Source organism: Amphiprion ocellaris, chromosome 12 (assembly GCF_022539595.1).
Source record: "Amphiprion ocellaris isolate individual 3 ecotype Okinawa chromosome 12, ASM2253959v1, whole genome shotgun sequence".
NCBI lineage: Eukaryota > Metazoa > Chordata > Actinopteri > Pomacentridae > Amphiprion > Amphiprion ocellaris.
In genome coordinates, this window is record NC_072777.1 from 16,594,252 (window position 1) to 16,616,763 (window position 22,512).

Sequence of the window (22,512 nt, forward strand, 5' to 3'; positions counted from 1 at the left end):
TGTGCTAACATAACTGCACAATGGTTTTCTAATAATCAATTAGCCTTTCAACACAATTAGCTAACACAATGTTCCATTAGAACACAGGAGTGATGGTTGCTGGAAATGGGCCTCTGTACCCCTATGTAGATATTCCATTAAAAATCAGCCGTTTCCAGCTAGAATAGTCTTTTACCACATTAACAATGTTGAGACTGTATTTCTGATTCAATTAATGTTATCTTTATTGAAAAAAAGCTTTTCTGTCAAAAAATAAGGACATTTCTAAGTGACCCCAAACTTTTGAATGGTAGTGTAGGGGATACAGATATGTATATTTTCCACAGGTGTTGAACTATTACAAAAGTTTTGCTTTTGTCTTCAGTTTAAGTGTAGGTTAAATAGAGATGATTTTGCAAAAGCTCTATTTGTTGGAATAATTGCAGAGGTCACCTGTGACTTTATTCACATGTGAATCTGCCATGTCTGTAATTTGTAAATAAAAATTCCATTGCAAATTACCTACAATATTTTGCCAAACACAGAGGTCCCCAGGATGCTCATGTTGCTACAAAGCATGAAGACCCGTTCACAGAAAAAACAAAGTCAAGCACATTAGCGGAGCAAAATTTCCAAGGACAACTAGATGGACGACATGCATACTCCAGAGTTATTGTATGGCGGCCTTTTCATATTTAGAAATACAAGTAAAAAATAGACTTTACTTATCCCATGTGAATGCACCACACAAGGTCCCCAGGTTCCTGAGTGTGAAACTGACTAAAGTAAAATGTTTAAGATTAAGAATTCCTAATTATAGCTCCTGAGCTCCGACCACGGCAACTCCATGTGCACCCGACGTTTAATCTCAGCTTTGGTGAAGCTGTTGTGTGTCAAAATTTGCTCAAATTTACTTAGCGAGATGGTCTCCAATTCTTAACATCACAGGAAGATTTAAAGTTTTCTCTCGAGCTGAACTTTGCAAGCCACATTTATAGAAAAAAAAATTGACATGGGTCTTTTCACAACTTATCAGCTTTATGTTGCAATCAAATTAGGCTGATGATTAAAGTTAGAGCGGCAGTGAAGATCAGGGGTGGTAAATAAATAAAATAAATGCTGTCAAAGTTAAGTCCTTGCAGGGATACAAGTACAACAACAACAATTAGTTTGTTATGTTTATGTTCCTGTATGCTTACTGTATGTATACTCACTTTGGGTGTGGGACAGGAAGCGGTCGAGAGGCGGGAGGTGGCTTGGGCGCGGGGAGACTCAGAGGGCGTGGTGCTGAGAGAGGCAGCATCTCTGGGCAACACCTGCACACCCCGCGAGATAATGGAGTCTGGGATCTGACATGGCACACACAAAAACACACATGCACAGAAACATATGGAGACAAACATGCATATAAACATTACACACACCATACTTAGTGATACTGAATTTCAGTATTTTCAGTATATACGCAATCCAGATGCCACAAACCTACACACACACACGCACGCACGCACGCACGCACGCACGCACGCACGCACGCACGCACGCACGCACGCACGCACGCACGTACACACACAAATCAGCCATGAAAACAACTTATTACATCATCTCTAATATGTCAAATGTATATGACTGTGATTACTTATGCTACAGATGCAGACAGAGGGCAAATGACCACAAAAACATGACATGACAATGTAAAGATGACTTTGGGTGGTGGAGTCTTACCAACATCTATCTGTGACTGGACAATGAGGTGGGACGTTAGTCTGACAACAGAGCCATAAAGCAGGGTCCAGGCTGCAGAAGGGGCAGGACAGGGTGATGGGTATGGAGACAAACTATATATGTATACACAAACTGTAGATGAATATACAGGCAGATTAGTTGTGATATAATGAAGATGGGATCCTTCTTTTTCATTTCAAGCTGTTTGCTTTGTTGTTTACACTGGCAAAAACCATGATGTGTCTCACTCTTTATTATGAAGAAGCTTACAGTATAGTCCAATGTGATTTCTCAGGTACTACTCATAAAAAGAGTGAGAAACCACATTTTACTCTTGGTTTTATTAACTTTGCTAATGCAAAATACACTAATATTAATTTTGACTGACTCTGTAGAAATAATTTTATTCTTTCCAGTAACTTCCTAAATTGTAAAGTCAGAAAATACTCCATTACATTACCACGTATTTACAAGGTATGTGCATTCAGATTGTCTTTGATTAGTACTGAATACCTCACATTAACTAGGCCAAAGAAAAATATATCTCAAAAGCCCCCTTCCGACATGGGGCATGCAACATTGCTGAGTTTATCAATGCATATAAGTGACAGCATACTGTTATTTAAGCCCCCTTCACTACCGTGAAAAAGTTTGGGGTCCCCCAGACAATTTCATGTTGTCCAGGATAACTCACACTTTTATTCATGTGCTAACATTGTCATGGTCCCTCCCTCCTTGGTGCTACACCCCCGGCCAGCGGACAATCCCGGCCAATTGGACACAGCTGCAGAGAGCGCAGCTGTGTCCGATCACTCATCGGCGGCATTTAAAGCCGGACTCGTCCCACCAGTCGCTGCTGGATCATTGTCCCTGCTGGCTCCCCGCCAGCCGCTCTGCCCAGGTCTGCTTCGGCTCCGGACTCCCCCCTGCCTGCTCAGTCCTGCCTGGCTCATTCCCGGAGCTTCCCCCTCTGCGCTCGCCTCGGCTCCCCGTCGCTGCACTCCCGCAGCTGCCTTGTCTCCGCTGCTCGTTGCAGCCCCCAACCTCTGCTGCACGTCTGGCAGCATCGGCGCAAAGGGGATATATTCTGTATATTGCCACAGACTGCCGGCTTCTGAACTGGTCTGCCGCCCCCCCGTTTGGACTCAGTAGTCGTGAGTTAAGCTGTTTTGCGTTCAGTTAGTTCTTAGCCCATGTGGCGGTTATGTTGATTATTCTTAGTTAGTTTTGAGCTCTGTTTGGTTTTTGTTAAATTCATTAATTTCTGTATGGAGTTTGGTTTGCTTTAGTTTACTCAGTCGGTGTTTTGTGTTCCTTGACAAACATAATTGCACAAGGGTTTTCTAATCATCAGTTAGTCTTTCAACAAGATTAGTTAATACAATGTACCATTAGAACACAGGAGTGGTGGTTGCTGGAAATTTTCCTCTGAACCCCTATGTAGATAATCCATTAAAAATCTGTTTCCAGCTAGAATAGTCATTTACCACATTAACAAAGTCAAGACTATATTTCTGATCAATTTACTGTTGTCTTCACTGAAAAAAAATGTTTTTCTAAGTGACCCCAAACTTTTAAATGGTATTTCTGATTCATTTAATGTTATGTTCAATGAAAACAACATTTTTTTTTTCAAAAACAAGGACATTTCTAAATGACCCCAAACTTTTGAACGGTAGTGTAAGTCACTCATCATATAGTATTTCTCATGACTGCATTCAAAAGTGTCCCAACAACTCATCAATTTATTTGTGATTTCTTAAACACTGAAACTGAAAGTTCTGCAGCTGATAAACTTTGACTGTGTGTGACAGTTCAACTGTCTGAGGCAAACAAATGTTCAACAACCGCTGCTCTAGCCTGAATTCTTTCTCCATTTTGGGAACTGGTAGCCAAACCTAATTAATCAAGTTATTATAGTTGCTCTGTGCATAAATGTGCAGAGCACTCTCTCTTGTTGGAGTCACTCATGGATCCTACCGCTGTTTATTATTATGGACATTTCATTTTGTTTCCTAATAGATGTGATACTGTAGAGCAAAGTGCCTGAAAAACAGGTGTTGTTGACACAGTGTGTTCAGCGTCTCTGTGATGTTTTCTGATAAATACTGGAGCTTGGATGTGGGAAAATCCTTAAATCACATCACACAACTCCTTTGTATCCATTAATGTGATGTCTCAGTTCACACTTGGAGTATACTGAAAGTTATACAGAAATGTTACTTGACCTGACCTCGTAAGATACGCAACCAGGTGGCACATGAACACATGCAGCTGAGCTATTAAATTGAACAGAGTGAATGTGTCCAAAGGGGTTAAAGAATATTTAAAAGCAGCCAAGCATTCTGGAAAAACTAGACGACCTATATAGATAAACACAAGGTATTTTGACTTACTTTTTGATTTTTGTAGCTTTATTAGCAATGCTGTTAGTTTAAAACACCACAGCATGTACTGTGAACTTAAAATATCGTGGAACTTAGTCTAAAAAGAAGATTTACCCAAAGATTTGAAAGACATACACTATCGTTCAAATGTTTGGGGTCACTTAGAAATGTCCTTATTTTTGAAAGAAAAGCATTTTTTTTCAATGAAGATGACATTAAATTAATCAGAAATACAGTCTAGACATTGTTAATGTGGTAAATGACTATTGTAGCTGGAAACAGCTGATTTTTAATGGAATATCTACATAGGGGTACAGCAGCCATCACTCCTGTGTTCTAATGGTGCGTTGTGTTGGCTAATGGTGTTGAAAGGCTAATTGATGATTATAAAACCCTTCTGCAGTTATGTTAGCACATGAATAAAAGTGTGAGTTTTCATGGAAAACATGAAATTGTCTGGGTGACCCCAAACTTTTGAATGGTAGCGTACATGTTGGCCATTTGGAGCATACTTAAACCCAACAGGGATTAGCAGCAAAGACATTGTACTAAGGTGAAAAAAAAGCAAATTGTTTAGAAGTGCTGTCTTCAGCATTCTGGAAGGATCAGTGTCTGATGATTAAAGATCATGACCGCATCTTAGCAGCCTGGATCAGCTACAACTGTGCACAGATACTTTGAATTACAGGTCTGACCTTCAAAAAATGGATGACACATCTATATTAAAAGTACACTTCATAATCCCCACATTTATTTTTTGGCAAATGTCATTAAGGAGTATGTCAGAAATCCACACCATGGTATGGGTGGGCTGTACATGAGCTCTCCATCTCTTTTTTTTGTTTTCGCTTGTCATCCCTTAATACATTCATTACATTTATATGTTATTATGACTCACTGCTGCTATAGAGCTACAAAAAGCTCCTTTAATATATGCTAACATGAATGGCATGTGTGAACATGTAAAGATGACAGTTTTAAACAGAGTCAGACTCAAGAAGACTGCAATTTAATGGAACAAGAAGCCTTTGCCTCTCTTCTGCTATGTCCTGGTACCTTGGCGGCAATGGATGCGGCAGTGATATGGGAAGAGGAGCTGTCCTCAGTGGATGCCACGCCACTGTCCTTCTTCTCCTCATCCTCCTCCTCACATTGCACACCTTTGTCCTCTGTCTGGCAACGTGGCGAACTATTGGGAGGCGGCGACAGAGGTGGTGGTGGTGAAGGCAGATCCTCCAGCTCGTCTGCTGCCTCCTTTACCTTCACCACTGCGTCCCGAAGAAGGTCAATAGCATGTGGCAGCGCTGGAAGGATGAACTGGAAGCATTCCTGGAGGAGTATAAGTACGGTTGTCTTGAGTAAGTGTTCAAATAATGGCAGTGACTCAGTTAATAGCTGCCAGCATGAACAAAATAAACTTTAAGAGTTAGATGTTAAATTCAGCAACACGTACATTTCCACAGTGTCTATTCTATTAACAAGCACAACAGATATGCAGTACTGTTCAAAAGTTTGGGGTCACTTAGAAATGTCCTCATTTTTGAAAGAAAAGCAGTTTTTTTTTCAAATGAAGATAACACTAAATGAATCAGAAATACAATCTAGACATTGTTGATGTAATAAATGACTATTGTAACTGAAAATGGCTGATTTTTAATGGAATATCTAGGTACAGAGGCCCATTTCCAGCAACCATCACTCCTGTGCTCTAATGGTACATTGTGTCAGCTAATTGTGTTGAAAGGCTAATTGATGATTAGAAAACCCTTGTGCAATTATGTTAGCACATGAATAAAAGTGTGAGCTTTCATGGACAACATGAATTTGCCTGGGTGACCCCAAACTTTGGCACGGTAGTGTATGTTATTCTCAAGACTCTACTTCTCTCAGAGTTGTTTTTAAACAGACATGTTTGTAACCCAGGGTTAAATTAGACTATATTAAAATAATAGAAGATCCATTTAAAATAAAATATACGATACGTCGTCCTAGTCATGTCTTTTTACCTTTCACCTTTGCTCTCTATACGTCACTCTCGTCATGTGACTGTTAAACCTTTGCTCTCGCTCAGCTGTGGCCGACCAATCACATTGCTCGCTCAGCTGTAGCTGACCAATCACATCGCTCGCTCGGCCTGTGCCGCTTGATACAAGCTACCCGGCGCTGGTTCCCCTTCAGTAGCGTGTTGGGGAAGCACACTGGATAGCTGCCACAGGTCAGTAGCGCTTGGCTCTATTAAAATAACCTTTCTAACATCAAAAATACTCATCCGATGGTTATGTTCTTTTTAGTCCTTGCCTACCGCGGGAGTAGGAGCCGTTTGGCCGCGGTATATGTCGGGATTGTCAAGGGAATTGGTGAGTCTGTCTGTCTGAAATGTTTGTTTGTTGGTTGCGCTAGCTTAGCATTAGCATGTCGAACCGAGGCAATTCTATAGACTGGCTACGTAGCACCTAGCCTTTGACATGCTAATACAGCGCTCACATTCATTCAAATATAATCGTTCTTTACGTTAAAGACCATTCAAATATTAATAGTCTTTTGACAAAGCATTGGTCAAATGATTTTGTGAACTTTTCTATTTGTTCTATTGTTGCAAATGGGATGAACTGACTTATGGAATGAATCATTGATGTTATATACTGTGTACACAAGAAAAGAATTAATTATTGGAAGTAACTGAACAATAATTGAGATTCTATGAAATGAACTAGCTAGTGTTGATGATTTCTGATGCATGGTCCTGTTTATATATATTATACAGGCCAGGTCCCCTTGCATCCTGTTGGGGTAATCCCCAGATGGCAAGCTAAGTTACCTGGAGTCCCAGAACCTCGGTCTACACCTTCTGCTGGTACTGGTAGGAGGCTGTGGCAGCCTTTATCCACCCCCCACGTTTACTCACACCCACTCACTCGCACACTCGAGGCCTGAGGCCTATAGCCTATGGCCCATGGACATTGGACAACTTGTGTGTGGGACTTTCAAGGACTCTTTGAATCATACCCGGTCGGAATGAACTGAACAACCTGTCCAGACCGAACTGTGCAGTCCTAAATCCATCCATGCGTGTGACTAGATCCCAAACTGGTTTCCCCATTGTGGGCTGAGCTGTTTTTTTGTATTTTTGATTATTATTTTGTAAATACTCCACTCAAGTGCACTTAAATAATATCTCTGCAGATTGTAAATATTTGGGTTTTCTGTTTCTGGTTATAACTTCTGGTTATATTATATTTTGTATGTCAAAATTCACTTTAATATATGGTACCAACACCAACTTTGAATTCCTGTCTTCTTGTGTTTTATTATTGCACTATCACCTCCGAGAGCCGAGCCAGATCTTTTGAACTAGCCTACCTTTAAATCCTAAATCCTAAAATATTGAAATAAATATTTGGGCCACATGTACATGTTAAATGTTACTTTCACTTATTAATTGTGAGCTCTCCTACTTGAACTGCTGTGAATTAAACTCAACAGCACTTCCAAGTGAGGTGCAGAAGAGCACACACTCTGCCACTTGATGTGAGAGTGTACTCGGAGTTAGAGAGTTTCCCGTTTGACGTTTAATGTTAAACAAGGAAACAGGAAAAGACAATGTGTGTTTGAGGGATTGGAAAGCTTGTAAGAAAGCGATGCATGATCTGAAGTAATTACTGAGTTAACCCTTTGATGCGTAGACCACATCAGGAGATACCCATTTTCCATTGGATTTGGGTCACTTTTGACCCAGGTTATGCATCAAAGGGTTAAGATGTGTTTTAGTTCAGGAGAAAAAAAGCAAGAGAAACAATCTGTTGAGTATAATATGATTTCAAAAGAAATTAATGTTGTAGAAATTTAGATGATTCTGAATATATCAAGACCAATGCACATGGAGTAAGTGCTGTGTTTACACTAATGATGGAAGACAGGAAGGAAGCATCTACAGCAAAAATAAATTCAATGAAATCAGAAAACAAGACATCTTACAAAGCATTACATATACCTAAATATTTACACTACCGTTCAAAAGTTTGGGGTCACTTAGAAATGTCCTCATTTTTGAAAAAACAACTGTGGTTTTCATTGAAGATAACATTAAATGAATCAGAAATACAGTCTAGACATTGTTGATGTGGTCAATGACTATTTTAGCTGGAAACGGCTGATTTTTAATGGAATATCTACATAGGGTTACAGAGACCCATTTCCAGCAACCATCATCCCTGTGTTCTAATGGTACATTGTGTTAGCTTATGGTGTTGAAAGGCTAAGTGATGATTAGAAAATCCTTGTGCAATTATCAGGCATGGCAATTTTCCGCCGTTCCGCGGAAATCCGCCATTTTAATTTTCAAATTGATCATTTCTGTGAATCGTCCAAATCCATTGAGAAAATTTTAGGGGGTTGAGGTATGTTTTTGTTACTCTTGCTCCCGGTTTTTGAGAAGCGCTCGGCGTTTCTCCCGCAGCGTAACAGATGAAGAGAACCAGTCTAGCTCCTGCTGCATTGTAAAAGGCCTTGCGATTGGTCGAAATTGGTTAGCTGCCAACGATTGGACCAATCAAATTGCTCGATGGATTCTTTTGTTACAATTCATGGCGGCATGTTCGTGTTGGAATTTTGAGCTATTGGGATCGTTTTCGGTGGAATCATGAGGTTTTTATCGAAAGATCAAGAGTCATCGGTGCTACAAATAGATAAAAGTGTCAAAAACAAGTTCCGATGGAATTGGCTTGAGAGAAAAGTCATTAGAGTCATTTAACAAAACACTGGGTATTTGACTCATGACTCAGGGCAAAATGAATCCCTGATAGTGTTTAAAGAGTGTTCTGGAAATGTAAAAAAAACTGACACAGCTGACTCCATAGAGCAGGGGTCACTAACTGGCGGACCGCGGTCCGGATCCGGACCCAGACGCCGTCTTATATGGACCGGACCTGTAATGAGTAAATTGTAACGGGATTTTAAATTTGACCGGTCGCTTCTGTTTTACCGGCACAGCTTTCCCAATGTGTACGGCATTAGTTAGCAGCTCAGGAAACACACAGACCAATTACGTACGAGTTCAGCCATCCCACGTGACGCTACTCAGCCAATGAAGTCTCTGCATTGCAGCTGCTAAACATCACAGCTCTGCATTCAGAAAACAGTTGAGAGGTGAGGGACAGACAAAAAAAGAAATGAATAAAGCAACACCGAGAGGGAAATAGTCCTGCACATGCTGACCATGTTTGGCTCAACATACAGCTGGAGGCACCTTTCTCAACTATGAACATAACAAACATGACAAAACTGAATATCGTTCCAGACTGACCAGTGAGCTCCAAATGTGTTTGAGAACGACCCTGACACCTTTCAGACCACAATACACAATTCAAAAAATACTGGCAGGGCAAACTGCAGCTCAGTTCTCCCATTAAGCAGCATGGGATATAAGGGGAGTAACAAGACAGGGAAAAAAAATGTTAAAGTGTTCAATTGTTTACATTTTTTGAGATTTAGGTATTGTTAAAGATGTATATAAGCTGGTTTGGGTTGTTCAGTCATTATTTTTTCAAGTTCTGCACTTAATTTTAAGCTGTACAGTTATATCAAAAGTCATTTGTTAGTAAATGTCAAAATGTTTTTGAACCGTACTGAATTTATTTGATTTGATGGTCAGCTATTGATTACATGCACAGGCTAATAAAACTTCTAGGTTACATCAACATATATCGCACCAATTGAAGGCAGACTTTATGATGTTTCGGACCTTTGCTTTAATACATTTTCTCTGACTGGACCACTTTGAATTTTAGTTGAATACCCCTGCCATAGAGGAAACTGTGACATTAGAAGTGACTTTGTGACCAGTGTAGAACTCCAGTGTAAATAGTGTTAAAAGACCTATAGAACTGTAAAAATTGTAGGACTAAATGCAGTGAGACAACATTGAAGAAAAAGTAAGTTAACTTTTCATTAAATTAACTTATTCATTACAATCTAGTCTTCTGTAATTCTATGCATGTTTTTCATTCTAAATCACCTCTATTTTACTGAAAACCTCTTGGCTCAAGGGGGGGCTGCGCCCCCCTGGACCCCCCCGAAGATTGTATACCGAACATTTTCAGCTGAAATCAAAATTTGCTGTTGCCATGCCTGAATTATGTTAGCACATGAATTAAAGTGCGTTTTCATGGAAAATTAACTGTGACCCCAAACCTTTGGTAGGTAGTGTAGATGATTGGAGGAAAAAGCCTTTCTCTAATATACAGTATTCAATATTTTCCAGTACATTACTATTACTGCCAATTTTTGAAAAAGAGAAGCACGACCCTGTTTGAGGCAGCTGAATCAGAAACAGAGATTTCCTCTGAAATCTCAGCAGAACACATTGCCTCCCCCTGGCCAGATTTCTGCTAGGTTTTGCTCCTCCCTGCCTGCCTCCATCTCTGTTTCCTCTCTGGTGTCTCTCTGTGTGTCAGTGTGCCTGTGGGCTCCTCAGCTATGCTAAATGTTCCATTCTCCTCATTCCCAAGACAACAGCTAATCTGTGAAATTATTTATCTTCCTGTGTATTTTAGGCATTGAGGAGATACATTATTAATCACCCCCACACTTTACACTGGCTGCAAATGGGTTTTCTTAGCAGCCTTTCTACTCCATGTTCTGTTTTAATGTGTGCATATCGCAGGCTGGATTAAATCTGACAATGTTAACCTTGATTTGGCTGAATTTAAATCACATTAATCCACACCACAATTTGTGCACGACTGAAATAGCATCACCAGGAATCCTTTGACTAGTAGACGAAAGAAATTGAAAGGGTTTATGTCAAGTAGTTGACTGGGAGCTTCCTGGCCTGGCTGTGTGCTGCAAGCTAAACTTTGCAACCCTTATCCCCACTGTCCTTCACATATACACATCTTAAACTCTTCTGGCACACAGTAGACTGTTTATGCCTTTTGCTGGTGTGTCTGAAGCCCAAATCTGAGTGTTTTTGGAAGATGTAGAGAGGAGGACTGGTTGGGTTGAGTTACAGTGAGGCAACAAACCTAATGAGGAAAATGTCAAGAGTCTGGAGACGTTCCTTCTTTACTGTGAAGTGCATTGAGTGCATACAAGGGAAATTTAGTTTGGTACACTAGGTGTTTTTTTTTCTTCTTCTTTTTTTACTGCTCTTACTCTCTGTTTAGTCCTGGAGGAGAGTAACTGTCAAGAACACTAAAGAGCAGAATCCCTGGATGATACTGACAATGGATGAGAAACACAAGCAAGAAAGAGGGATAGAGGAAGAGGGGAAAGCACTGCTGCTCTTAAGAAGGGGATGCAGGAGATGGCAAGAGGATGACAGAAGTGAGAGATTCTGTGCGAAAGAAGCAGTGAAACACACAAAAAAAGAGAATAAGAATGGAGAAAAACAGAAGTGAGAACAGTAGAGTGTAAGAGATGGATAGTGCTAAAGACAGGCAAAAAGAAATGGCCAACATAGAGACACACCTGAAGCACTTCCCCAGTACAACAGGTACAAAGGTACAGATGCCACAAATAATGATCTGGATTTTATAATGCACTAGTTAGGCCTTTTGACTCCCCTAATGTTTAGAGAAAGTTTATTCTGGTTAATTTTAGCCTGGTGTATGCCCGAAACTGGACAACTGTATCTCATCTAGGTTAACTTGCTGGTTGACCTAATCACCCCGCATATATTCCTCCTGTTGGTTTGTTTACATGTGGCAGTCTAAACTTTAAAACTTTTTTTTTTTTTTTTAAAGAGTCAGCTTTGGGTGCTGTAAGACAGCAGTATAACCTTAGTGAAAGTCAACGTTTGAAAATGATAATGAACTAAAGCAAATAGGAGAAGAAACACAATGAATGGAGGCAGAAGTTCTGCATTCCTTGATTGTAACCAGTGGTTATTTGAGTTACTGTTGCCTTTCTATCATCTCCAACCAGTCTGCCCATTCTCCTCTGGCCTCTCACATCAACAACACATTTTCATCCACACAACTTTCTGCTCACTGGATATTTTCTCTTTCATGGACTTTCATTCTCTATAAACCCTAGAGATGGTTGTGTGTGAAAATCCCAGTAGATCATCAGTTTCTGAAATACTCAGGCCAGCCCGTCTGGCACCAACAGCCATGCCACATTCAAAGTCGTATAAATCCCTTTTCTTCTCCATTTTGATGCTTGGTATGAACTTCAGCAAGTTGTCTTGACCACATCTACTTGTCTAAATGCATTAAGGTTGTGGCCACACACACACACACACACACACACACACACACACACACACACACAAATCTATTAAAAAAACTAAAATGCAAGATTGTTTTTTGTGACAGATAGGTGTTTTAATGATTCCATCATGGAAAATTCTGAGTCAAAGGAGTCATTGGAAACTCAAAACTGACATGATACACATGGTCTTTAAAAGTGTATCTACACTTTTGTAAATGTGACTGTAGCTGGCTCATCTGTACTTTCTTGTGTATGTTGAGGAAATCGTCGTAATAAAATCCAGCAATATGCTGCTTGTACTGTTAACTTTAACCGGGGGTTGATGAGCGAGACACTGATATAGCAGCAGATAGGGGAGAGGTGGTGTAATTGATTTTTAAAAAATACTAATGGTGGGACACGATTTAAAAAAGGTATCTAATTAATTACAGGCTTTGTAATTAATCACAATTAATCGCACTTGTCAAATAGCAATATCTGATACAATAAGTTTTTCAATTCAAATAAAATTGTGGTAGAGAGTTGAATGAATGAATAGACATATACGTGTTAATAATTTAAAATTTATAAAAATTTCAAAATGGAACATATAGAAAAAAGTGATTTTGATGATTTAAAGCATGGATTTATTTTTTTTTATTTTTTTTTCTCCATTGTATGGTACATAACATCAGCATAAGTAGTTCAAGGATGTTCAAAAAGTTGAAAATCCAGAGATTCATTTAGTTTTCAAAGTTTCTGGGTCTGATAAATGGTGTCATTTTGATGGTTTTAGGAATATAAGTTTTTATTTTATTTTTTTTCTCCATTGTATGGTACATAACATCAGCATAAGTAGTTCAAGGATGTTCAAAAAGTTGAAAATCCAGAGATTCATTTAGTTTTCAAAGTTTCTGGGTCTGATAAATGGTGTCATTTTGATGGTTTTAGGAATATAAGTTTTTATTTATGTAATTTTTTTATAAACAAGAAGTTTATAATCAAGTTATTAAAAGACAGATATTTTTGTTGTTTAAGTTATTCCTCCTCCAAGGAGGCGGAGCCTCGACAGTGTAATATACAGTCTATGGTAATAACAATGAAATTGTTTCATTTCTATTTATCTGCATTTTTCATCTGTCTACTACATTCACAGATTACTGCAAAATCAAAGTGCAATTATAGCAATTATATTCAACATTTTAAGACTTTTTGTAAACTCAAGCACTGTCTTGAAAAGTGGTCTGTTATGGGATGGCTACACCGTTAGCCGTTAGCAGGACTGTTGTAGCTAACGTTAGCTCTGGTGCTAACAGCAACATCTTTTACCATCGGCTTGAAGTGCTGCAGAAAACTCTTTGTTGCACAATTTGCACACAACCACGTTTTAATCCAAGCTGCCATCAGGAAGACTTTTACAAGAAAACCTTCTGCCCAACAAGCTCTATCTGGTCTTCCTTTACTGTTCACCAAACCTCCTATGCGCTGACGTCACTCAGTGCTTCCTGTGCTTCTTCATCGTTGCTGGCAAACAGACTTTAGGTTCATTACCGCCACCTACTGGGCTGGAGTATTCATCAGAGTTACTGGTGTGCCAGTAATTAGGGAAATGAGAAAGGTGTGATTAAAATGTGTTAATTTATTTAACGTTATTTTGACCGCAATTAATTAATCGAAATTAACAAGTTAAAGTCCAGCCCTAAAAAAAACTCAAATCGATCATTAGAAGAAGGCTTGTAACAAGACAGAGACAGATGTGCAGGTCAGCACGGCAGTGTGGGAGAGAGGTGGAAGCAAAGAAGGACACAACAATGGGTGGACTGACGTGTATGTATGCAAGCGCATGTACATTTAGATTACTGTACGCAAATTGGCATACATATATGAGCAAACACGCACACACTTAGGCTGTATGTATATGTTGGTCCATACCAAAGCACAGAAGCATAACAAAACACCAATGTGCCATAAAACACTAACACAGAACCACACACATACAATATCCATATGCACAGACAGTCAATTAATCATTCAAACCATTGTACACACTCAGAAGTTAAACACCTTCATATCCATACGCATGATGTACACGCACTGTTTACACATGTACAAAGATTATTACAAACCAGAGACAATGAGCAAGAGCCTAAAGTAATGACGATCATCAGCAATTATTTTAACAGCACAACACTAAGCTAATGCTGTCCACACAAGCAGCTATCTAACTGCAATACTTCACAAAGGGCAAAATCTTTCAGTTTTTGTTAATAGGGTAAAGGTGATGTGTGTGTAGAGCTAGAAGTCAAGTATTGCCTGTCTCCTGTACTTGAATGGAAAAGATATTTACTCTTTCTCTATGGAGTAAATAATATGCTTTGTGTACATCTATTCCCACACTGATGGCAGCAACCATCCAAGGCACTGGCCTAACCATCAGGAGCGATGGGTGTCCACTATCTTGCACAAGGACATTTTGACATGGATGGGGTTGAGGAATTGACCCCCAAATCACATGTATGTATCTGAATGATAAAAATATGAATATATTAAAATTTTTTTCAATAAATGCAGCATCTGATCTTTCAACTGCAAATCTGAGTTTGTGTTCCAGGTCAAGTGAATCTGTTTCTTACTATTTGTTTGTACTGCAGGCTCTCCGTACTCCTATACTAACATCAACAGTAAAAAGCTGATGGTGTTACAGATGTCTGCAGTGTTTCCTACCTGGGAACCTTTCTTACTTCCTGGCAAGTTAATGATGAGTGTCTTCCCTCGAATGCCACACACAGGTCTGTTAACAAAGAGAGAAAATTTAAATGACACAGTGGAAGAAGTGCACTAGTGTGAGAAGTGTACTTGATTATGGTGAACACCTTACGTCTGTGTATGAAGTGAAAAATATGAGACTGCATTGTAGTCATCTTAAACCAACATAACGGAGCTGCACTATACATTGTTTATTTTCGTGGCTCTATTGGAAGAAAAACTGCCTCACTACCTACCTGAGTAATACAGTAACTATAATTTCAGGTAACAGTACAGTTAGAAGGACATTTTATTGCTACTCCTCTTCATATTTAACTATTTAAACACTTCCATTATTTCTGTAAGTTGTGTATTCCAGTTAAAATAAATGACTACATGACAAATTAAATAATAAAGGAAGTGCATTTTTATTGTGTATGTGCATGTTAGTGTGTGGCTGACCTGGAAAGCATTCCTAACGGTGTAACGTTGAGTGATCCCATCAACATTGCCAGAGACATTCCTGGAGCCTCGCGTTCTATCACCTCCTTTGTGGCCTGGAGAGAAGAGAGATTGGTCATAGTCCAACCAAGCATACAAGGCATACCATGCCAACTGAAAGCATCGGTGTTGTTCCTGCTCTAAAAAAATGTAGTGCTGTTCATATTGAAGTGGGAATATTGTCACATTTAAACAAGAAGAAAGGTTTATATACTGTAAAGACTGTAGTAGTGTTAGTCTCAACTTATATCTGCCTTTGAAGATATTTCTTATGGAGACTACAGAAGATAGGAGCAGGTAGGACAGCTGTATAGGGTGTCTCAGATTTCAGTTGTATGTAATTTTTATATTTCTTTCATCATGCTTAAAATTAGTAGTGGGACGCGATTAAATTTTTTTTTATCTAATTAAGATAAGATAAGATAAAGTTCTTTATTTCTCCCCACTCCAGGGGAAATTTACATTGTTACAGCAGCTTATGTAACAGTAGACATAGTGATAAGAATAAAAGAATAATAGAACAATAGTAATAATATTTACAATATATACAAGGGTGACAGATGAGGGTAAAGTGGCTTAACAGAAAAAATAAAAAATAAAAATAAAGTTTAAAAGTGCAGAGATGTGCAGTGCAAGAATGTCACTTTCATGTTACAGGCTTTGTAATTAATTAATCGCAATTAATTGCAGTTTTGTCAAATAGCAATATTTGACACAGTAAGTGAAGTTTTTCAATTCAAATATAATTGTGGTTGACAGTTGGATCAATGAATAGACATATACGTGTTTATAATTTAAAATTTATTTTAAAAAAGGAAAATGGGACATATAGAAAAAAGTGACTTTGATGACTTAAAGCCTGAATTTAGTTGTTTTTTTCCACTGTATGGCACATAAAATCAGCGTAAGTAGTTCAAGGAGCTTCAGAAAGTTGAAAATCCACAGATTCATTCTGTTTTCATCTTTTCTGGGTCTGATAAATGGTGTAATTTTGATGGTTCTTTTTATAGGAATATCAACTTTTACTTATGTAATTTTTTTTTTATAAACAAAAAGTTTAAAATTAAGTTATTAAAAGAGATATTTTTGTTGTTTAGGTTATTCCTCTTCCAAGGAGGCAGAGCCTCTACGGAGTAAAAACTTAAACCACAAAAATGTTTCATTTCTATTTATCTGCATTTTTCATGTCTGCTACATTCACAGATTACTGCAAATCTAAGTGCAATTATAGCGATTATATTCAACATTTTAAGACTTTTTGTAAACTCAAGCACTGTCTTGAAAAGTGGTCTGTTATGGGATGGCTACACCGTTAGCCTGACTCGTAGCTAACGTTAGCTCTGGTGCACCTTTTACATTGAGGTGAATACCGTCGGCTTGAAGTGCTGCACTGATCAGAAAACTCTTTGTTGTACAATTTGCACACAACCAGGCTTTTATCCAAGCTGCCATCGGGAAGATTTTAAAAAAAACTTTCTGTCCAACAAGCTCAATCTCGTCTTCCTTCACTGTTCACCAGCGCCTGGCTCAGTGCTTCCTGTGCTTCTTCTTCATGGCTACAAACAGACTTTAGGTTCATTACCGCCACCTACTGGGCTGGAGTGTTCATCAGCGTTACCGGTGTGCCAGAAATGAGGGAACTGAGGAGGGTGCAATTAATTGCGTTATTATTTTTAACGTGTTACTTGCGCTGTGATTAATTAATCGAAATTAACGTGTTAAAGTCCCAGCCATACTTAAAATATAACAAAGGTGTTACAACATAAACACTGGTGAAGGTTGTGACACTGCAAATGTCAGTATAAGAAAAAGAGCAATGGGAAGTTAACCTTTAACCCTTAGATGCCTGAGTGATTGGACCCTGCGCTATTTTATAAGTGGGTCTAAAATTACCCGTATAAGAATCAGTGTATTTTTATGCTATTTTGGTTGCTGCTCTCTGCCCCTCCAATATTACAATTTCTTTATAAGTCTAAAAGGTAGATTAAAAATGTAAGTGGAATGATATCAAAAATATGTTTTTGAGGAATAGCTGGAATATGAAATGATAAAACCTTTTCATTACAAAGATATTACATGAAAGCAACCTCACCGATCATTTTTTATGCATCTAAGGGTTAATGCAAAATTCAAAATCTAATGTCTGGAAAAGTGCAGTAGTGTGTTGTGAGCCAGATACGATTACTTGAAGTCGTATGCTTTGCATAGTGTCTGTTGTTGCCCATGAATGTACTGTGCAAACCAAAGAAAACAAAAGGCTATATGGTGAAAAAAGACATTTAACATTTAAGGCATGACTTTAAAGATGGTGTATACAACATTCAGAACCACTGGATGTCACTAGAGCACTAGTATTTTGGACCGAAAGAAATGGGTGCATCAGCCACACCTACCACATCTCTCATGTTTCTTTTACAACCAGAAAGGTTGTTTACATGAGAGTCAACAATAAACAATCAATCAAGTATTGGAAAACACAGTGAATGGCTGTACTGAGTTGCAGCCAACTTGAGTAATGCTATCCTCTCTTCATCTGCCTCTCCTTCAATCTGCATGTGTCTGTTCTGCTCACTCCATGTGTGTCTGCTTTCACACTTCACTCAGGTCTGTGTGGAAACAAACAAACACACAGAGACTGCAGCGGAACATAGTGGAGCGAAGGAGAAGCAGATGAGAGCAACAGAACAGGAGGAGAGACTTTACACGCAGCAGAAAAATGTTAAACGAAGAAAAGACCTAATAGAACTTTACTTTACCAGAAATGGCTCAGACATTAACAATAGCATGAGAATAAATGCAGTACCTACTAGAACAGCAGTAAAATATGAGTACAATACAATAGAAAAAATTAAAATAAGGTCAAATAAAACTAGAATAGATAAGTAAGAAGTAATACTGTCAATGTAACTGAACTATTAAAGCAAAATTACACATTGTAATGAAATATAGCACATAGAATTGAAATATTGCACATAGTATTGAAACTGATATTTAGCTATTGAGAAAGTAGAATTTCACTGAACAATAAAATCATTGCAGATATTGATAATATTGCTCAGTGTTAAGTGACGTTTTAGCTGTATTATAAAACATATACACATAAATTAGGTAAATAACATAAATAATATCCCTAGTGTTAAAATTCTTCATTTTTTTGTGGGGGTACTGGACTCTAGACTGTACTTTTGCTTTTCGAATGCAGTTTGGGAGGTCACACTCAAACTGTTAAAAACATTATAAATGCAGAGTTTCAAAGGGACAGAGTCCTTGCCCTAACATGCACTAATGTGCACATGTTACCAATACATAGAACAGAGAAGCTGCCATTACAACACACACTGCTAAGGATGCCTTTACTCCACCAAATCTTAATATGCAAACAGTTGTTTGCAGCTGTATTGCAAATTAATGCAATAGTTTTGTTCAAAATCTTGTCTTGTATTGTCATATTGCATCTTTAAGGTATTTCTTTTCATTTTCTTTGTGAGTATAGATTTTAAGGAATGAAGTTGATGAAGCACGTCCTGACAGATAATGAAGAAGGCAGTGCCTTCTTTTCTAGTTGTGTGTGGTGGATGCCCTTGAGTTGAGTGACACTTCAAACGCACCATTAGCGAGGGAGAGGGTAGAAAAAAGACTTCAAAGGAGAGGAGCCACTGATGAGAATCTTGGGCTTGGACTCAAGAGAGCAGAGGGAAGGAGGGAAGAGAGAGGGGAGCATGTGGGAGGTAACTATAGAGGGGTTAAGGAGAAACAAGAGGGAAGCAGGGAGACAGAGGGAAGGGTGAGGCTTCATTGTACACATCATGCAAAGTGACTGACTGGAAGAAGTCAGATATAGGTTTGTATGACTTGCTAGTTATTTGTGGTATGCCTTCAGATAAAGTAAAATATCTCTGATTTGGGCAATTTGCTTCTTTACATACAGAAAAAAATAAGGGTGACATTATTGTATATTGTGTGAGTAAGACAATGCATCAGCAAGGCCAGGAGAAGAGGGTGGGTGTGACTTAGAGGGTGTGACTACACTGGCCACATTTACATGAAGTTTTTTAATTCAGAATTATTAATTTGGAATTAACTCATTCGGAATTAAAGTTTTGTGCTCCGCGTTTACATGGAAATATTAATTCCGAATTAAGGTTTACATGGTCCGCACATTTATCCCCTGCCTTAATTCCACTTTAACGCTTGGGCGTTGGAAACGATTCTGATTGGACAGGGCGTGGACGTGACGTATCCTGTTTACCAGAAGAAAACAAACTCCATTTGCCGTGGCATTTCTTTTCCCCAACAACATGGAGGAACAACTAATAAGTAATACCCTCTCTATTTAGTTCAGCACCACTTACTTATATAATGGAAGGGAAATATTATACTTTTACCCCCACAGAAGTGGATTATATTGTTAATAATGCTGCAGCCTCACTGCGTGCAACACTTGATAGTGTTGCACCTGTAAAAAAGAAAGTTATATGTCAGAGAGGACCTGCTCCTTGGTATAATTCCCAGCTGCGGACTTTAAAGCAGGCGTCCCGAAAGCTGGAAAGGAAGTGGTATTCCACTAATTTTTGAGGAAGTTTATGTAGCTTGGAAAAATAGTCTAGTCATTTATAAAAAAGCTCTTCGTAATGCCAGGACAACATATTACTCATCTTTAATAGAGAAAAACAAGAACAACCCCAGGTTTCTCTTCAGCACTGTAGCCAGGCTGACAAAGAGTCAGAGCTCTGTTGAACCTTGTATTCCTTTAGCTTTGAGCAGTAACGACTTCATGAGCTTCTTTACAAATAAAATTATTACGATTAGAGAAAAAATTAATCTGGCCCTTCCTACAAATGTCACAGATGAATCATCGAGTACAGATGCTTTAGAATTGGCTGTAAGACCAGATGGATATTTAGAATTTTTCACTCCCATACATCTCTCTGAACTCATTTCAATAGTTTCTACATCCAAACCATCGACATGTCTTTTAGATCCTATCCCAACTAGACTGTTCAAGGAGGCTTTACCTTTAATTAATTCCTCAATGTTAGATCTGATTAATCTCTCCCTAGTAACAGGCTATGTACCACAGGCTTTTAAGGTTGCTGTAATCAAACCTTTACTTAAAAAGCCCACTCTAGATCCAGATGTTTTAGCCAACTATTGACCAATTTCTAACCTCCCATTCCTCTCCAAAATTCTGGAAAGAACAGTTGCAAATCAATTATGTGAACATTTAAAAAGGAATAGCTTGTTTGAAGAGTTTCAGTCAGGCTTCAGAGTGCATCATAGCACAGAAACAGCTCTGGTGAAAGTTACTAATGACCTTCTCATAGCGTCAGATAATGGACTGGTCTCTATACTTATTTTGTTGGACCTTAGTGCAGCATTCGATACAATTGACCACAAACTTTTATTACAGCGACTAGAACATTGTATTGCCATTAAAGGGGCAGCACTGGACTGGTTTAAATCCGACTTATCAGACAGGTTCCAGTTTGTGCATGTCAACAATGACTCTTCTGAGCATACCAGGGTTAATCATGGAGTTCCTCAGGGTTCTGTCTTAGGACCAATACTGTTCACATTATACATGCTTTGCTTAGGCAATATTATTAGGAAGCACTGTATTAATTTCCATTGTTACGCTGACGACACTCAATTGTATTTATCTATGAAGCCAGATGAAACTAATCAGCTAGCCAGACTGCAAGATTGTCTTAAGGACATAAAGACGTGGATGACCTATAATTCCTTACTACTAAATTCAGACAAGACTGAAGTCATTGTATTTGGCCCCAAACATCTTAGAAAATTGCTTTCAAAGCTTATAGTTACTCTGGATGGCATTACATTGGCCTCCAGTACTACTGTGAGGAACCTCGGTGTTATCTTTGACCAGGACATGTCCTTTAACTCACACATAAAACAAATCTGTAGGACATCCTTTTTCCACATGAGAAATATTGTGAAAATCAGGAACATCCTGTCTCAGAGTGATGCAGAAAAACTAGTCCATGCATTTGTTACTTCTAGGCTTGACTACTGTAATTCCTTATTATCAGATTGTCCCAAAAGCTCTCTGAAACATCTACAGCTGATCCAAAATGCTGCAACCTGAGTACTGACGAGAGTTAGCAAGAGAGATCATATTTCTCCTATACTGGTTTCTCTTCATTGGCTTCCTGTTAAATCTAGAATAGAATTCAAAATCCTTCCTCTGACATATAAAGATCTTAACAACCAATCTCCATCATATCTTAAAAACCTGATAGTACCATATTATCTCTTCGCTCTCAGACTGCAGGCTTACATGTCTTTCCTAGAATCTCTAAAAGTAGAATGGGAGGCGCCTCTCCTGTGGAACCAGCTCCCAGTTTGGGTTTGGGAGGCGGACACCCTCTCTATTTTTAAGACCAGGCTTAAAACCTTCCTTTTTGACAAAGCTTATAGTTAGGGCTGACTGGGGGACCCTGACGGGGTGAGCTGGTGTTTTCATTTGCACAACTAACTTCCCCTCTTGACGTCCCTTTAGTTTGCCCCTAGTTATTCTGCTATAGGCCTAGGCTGCTGGGGAACCTCTCTTGATGCACTGAGCCCTTCTCTAACTCCCTATGTATTTACTATATATACCATTATTGCATTATACTCACTCTCCCTCATTAAGATTCCTTTCTCCGAGTGTCCCTGATCCCAGAGCTGGATGCTCCAGATGTGTGGTTGTTCTCCCACCTCCAGCTGCCCATTTCCACCGATCTACTCTGCATTGCCCTTACTATACTTGATTTGCTCATCTACATATTTTTGAATTTACCACCAGCTATATATGTAGTATATTTAATGCCAGAGCCATACACCATAGCAGTAAACTATAATTAGTTTCCATGTTAGTTGTACTTTGCATGTATCATCTGTCTTATCATGCATGTATTAAACTGTGTGTTTTATGGTCCTTGTGTCCCCCCCTACCTCTCTATCTCTATTCCCTCTACCTCTA

The 22,512-nt window shown here is 38.8% G+C and overlaps 1 protein-coding gene and 1 long non-coding RNA gene across 11 annotated transcripts in view; one reads left to right on the plus strand and one right to left on the minus strand.

The window, feature by feature from the left end:
* The window catches only part of gphnb (gephyrin b), a 216,315-nt gene that overhangs the window by 81,377 nt on the left and 112,426 nt on the right, over positions 1-22,512 (minus strand). For 8 of the 9 annotated variants that reach the window (XM_023264264.3, XM_023264263.3, XM_035945487.2 and 5 more), the window contains exons 5-8: positions 15,489-15,583; positions 15,006-15,072; positions 5,148-5,420; positions 1,194-1,328 (exon numbers count right to left, since the gene is read on the minus strand). In XM_023264264.3, coding sequence (XP_023120032.1) covers positions 1,194-1,328; positions 5,148-5,420; positions 15,006-15,072; positions 15,489-15,583 — 570 coding nt within the window. The remainder of the gene's footprint in view (positions 1-1,193; positions 1,329-5,147; positions 5,421-15,005; positions 15,073-15,488; positions 15,584-22,512) is intronic. The other variant, XM_023264265.3, reaches the window with a different exon arrangement.
* On the plus strand, positions 6,234-7,378 carry LOC118469897 (uncharacterized). 2 transcript variants are annotated; one of them, XR_004846878.2, is made up of 3 exons: positions 6,234-6,306; positions 6,383-6,448; positions 6,856-7,378. It is a non-coding gene; the product is annotated as an uncharacterized LOC118469897 (long non-coding RNA). The 2 variants fall into 2 exon arrangements; XR_008603494.1 differs by having other exon boundaries at positions 6,302-6,448.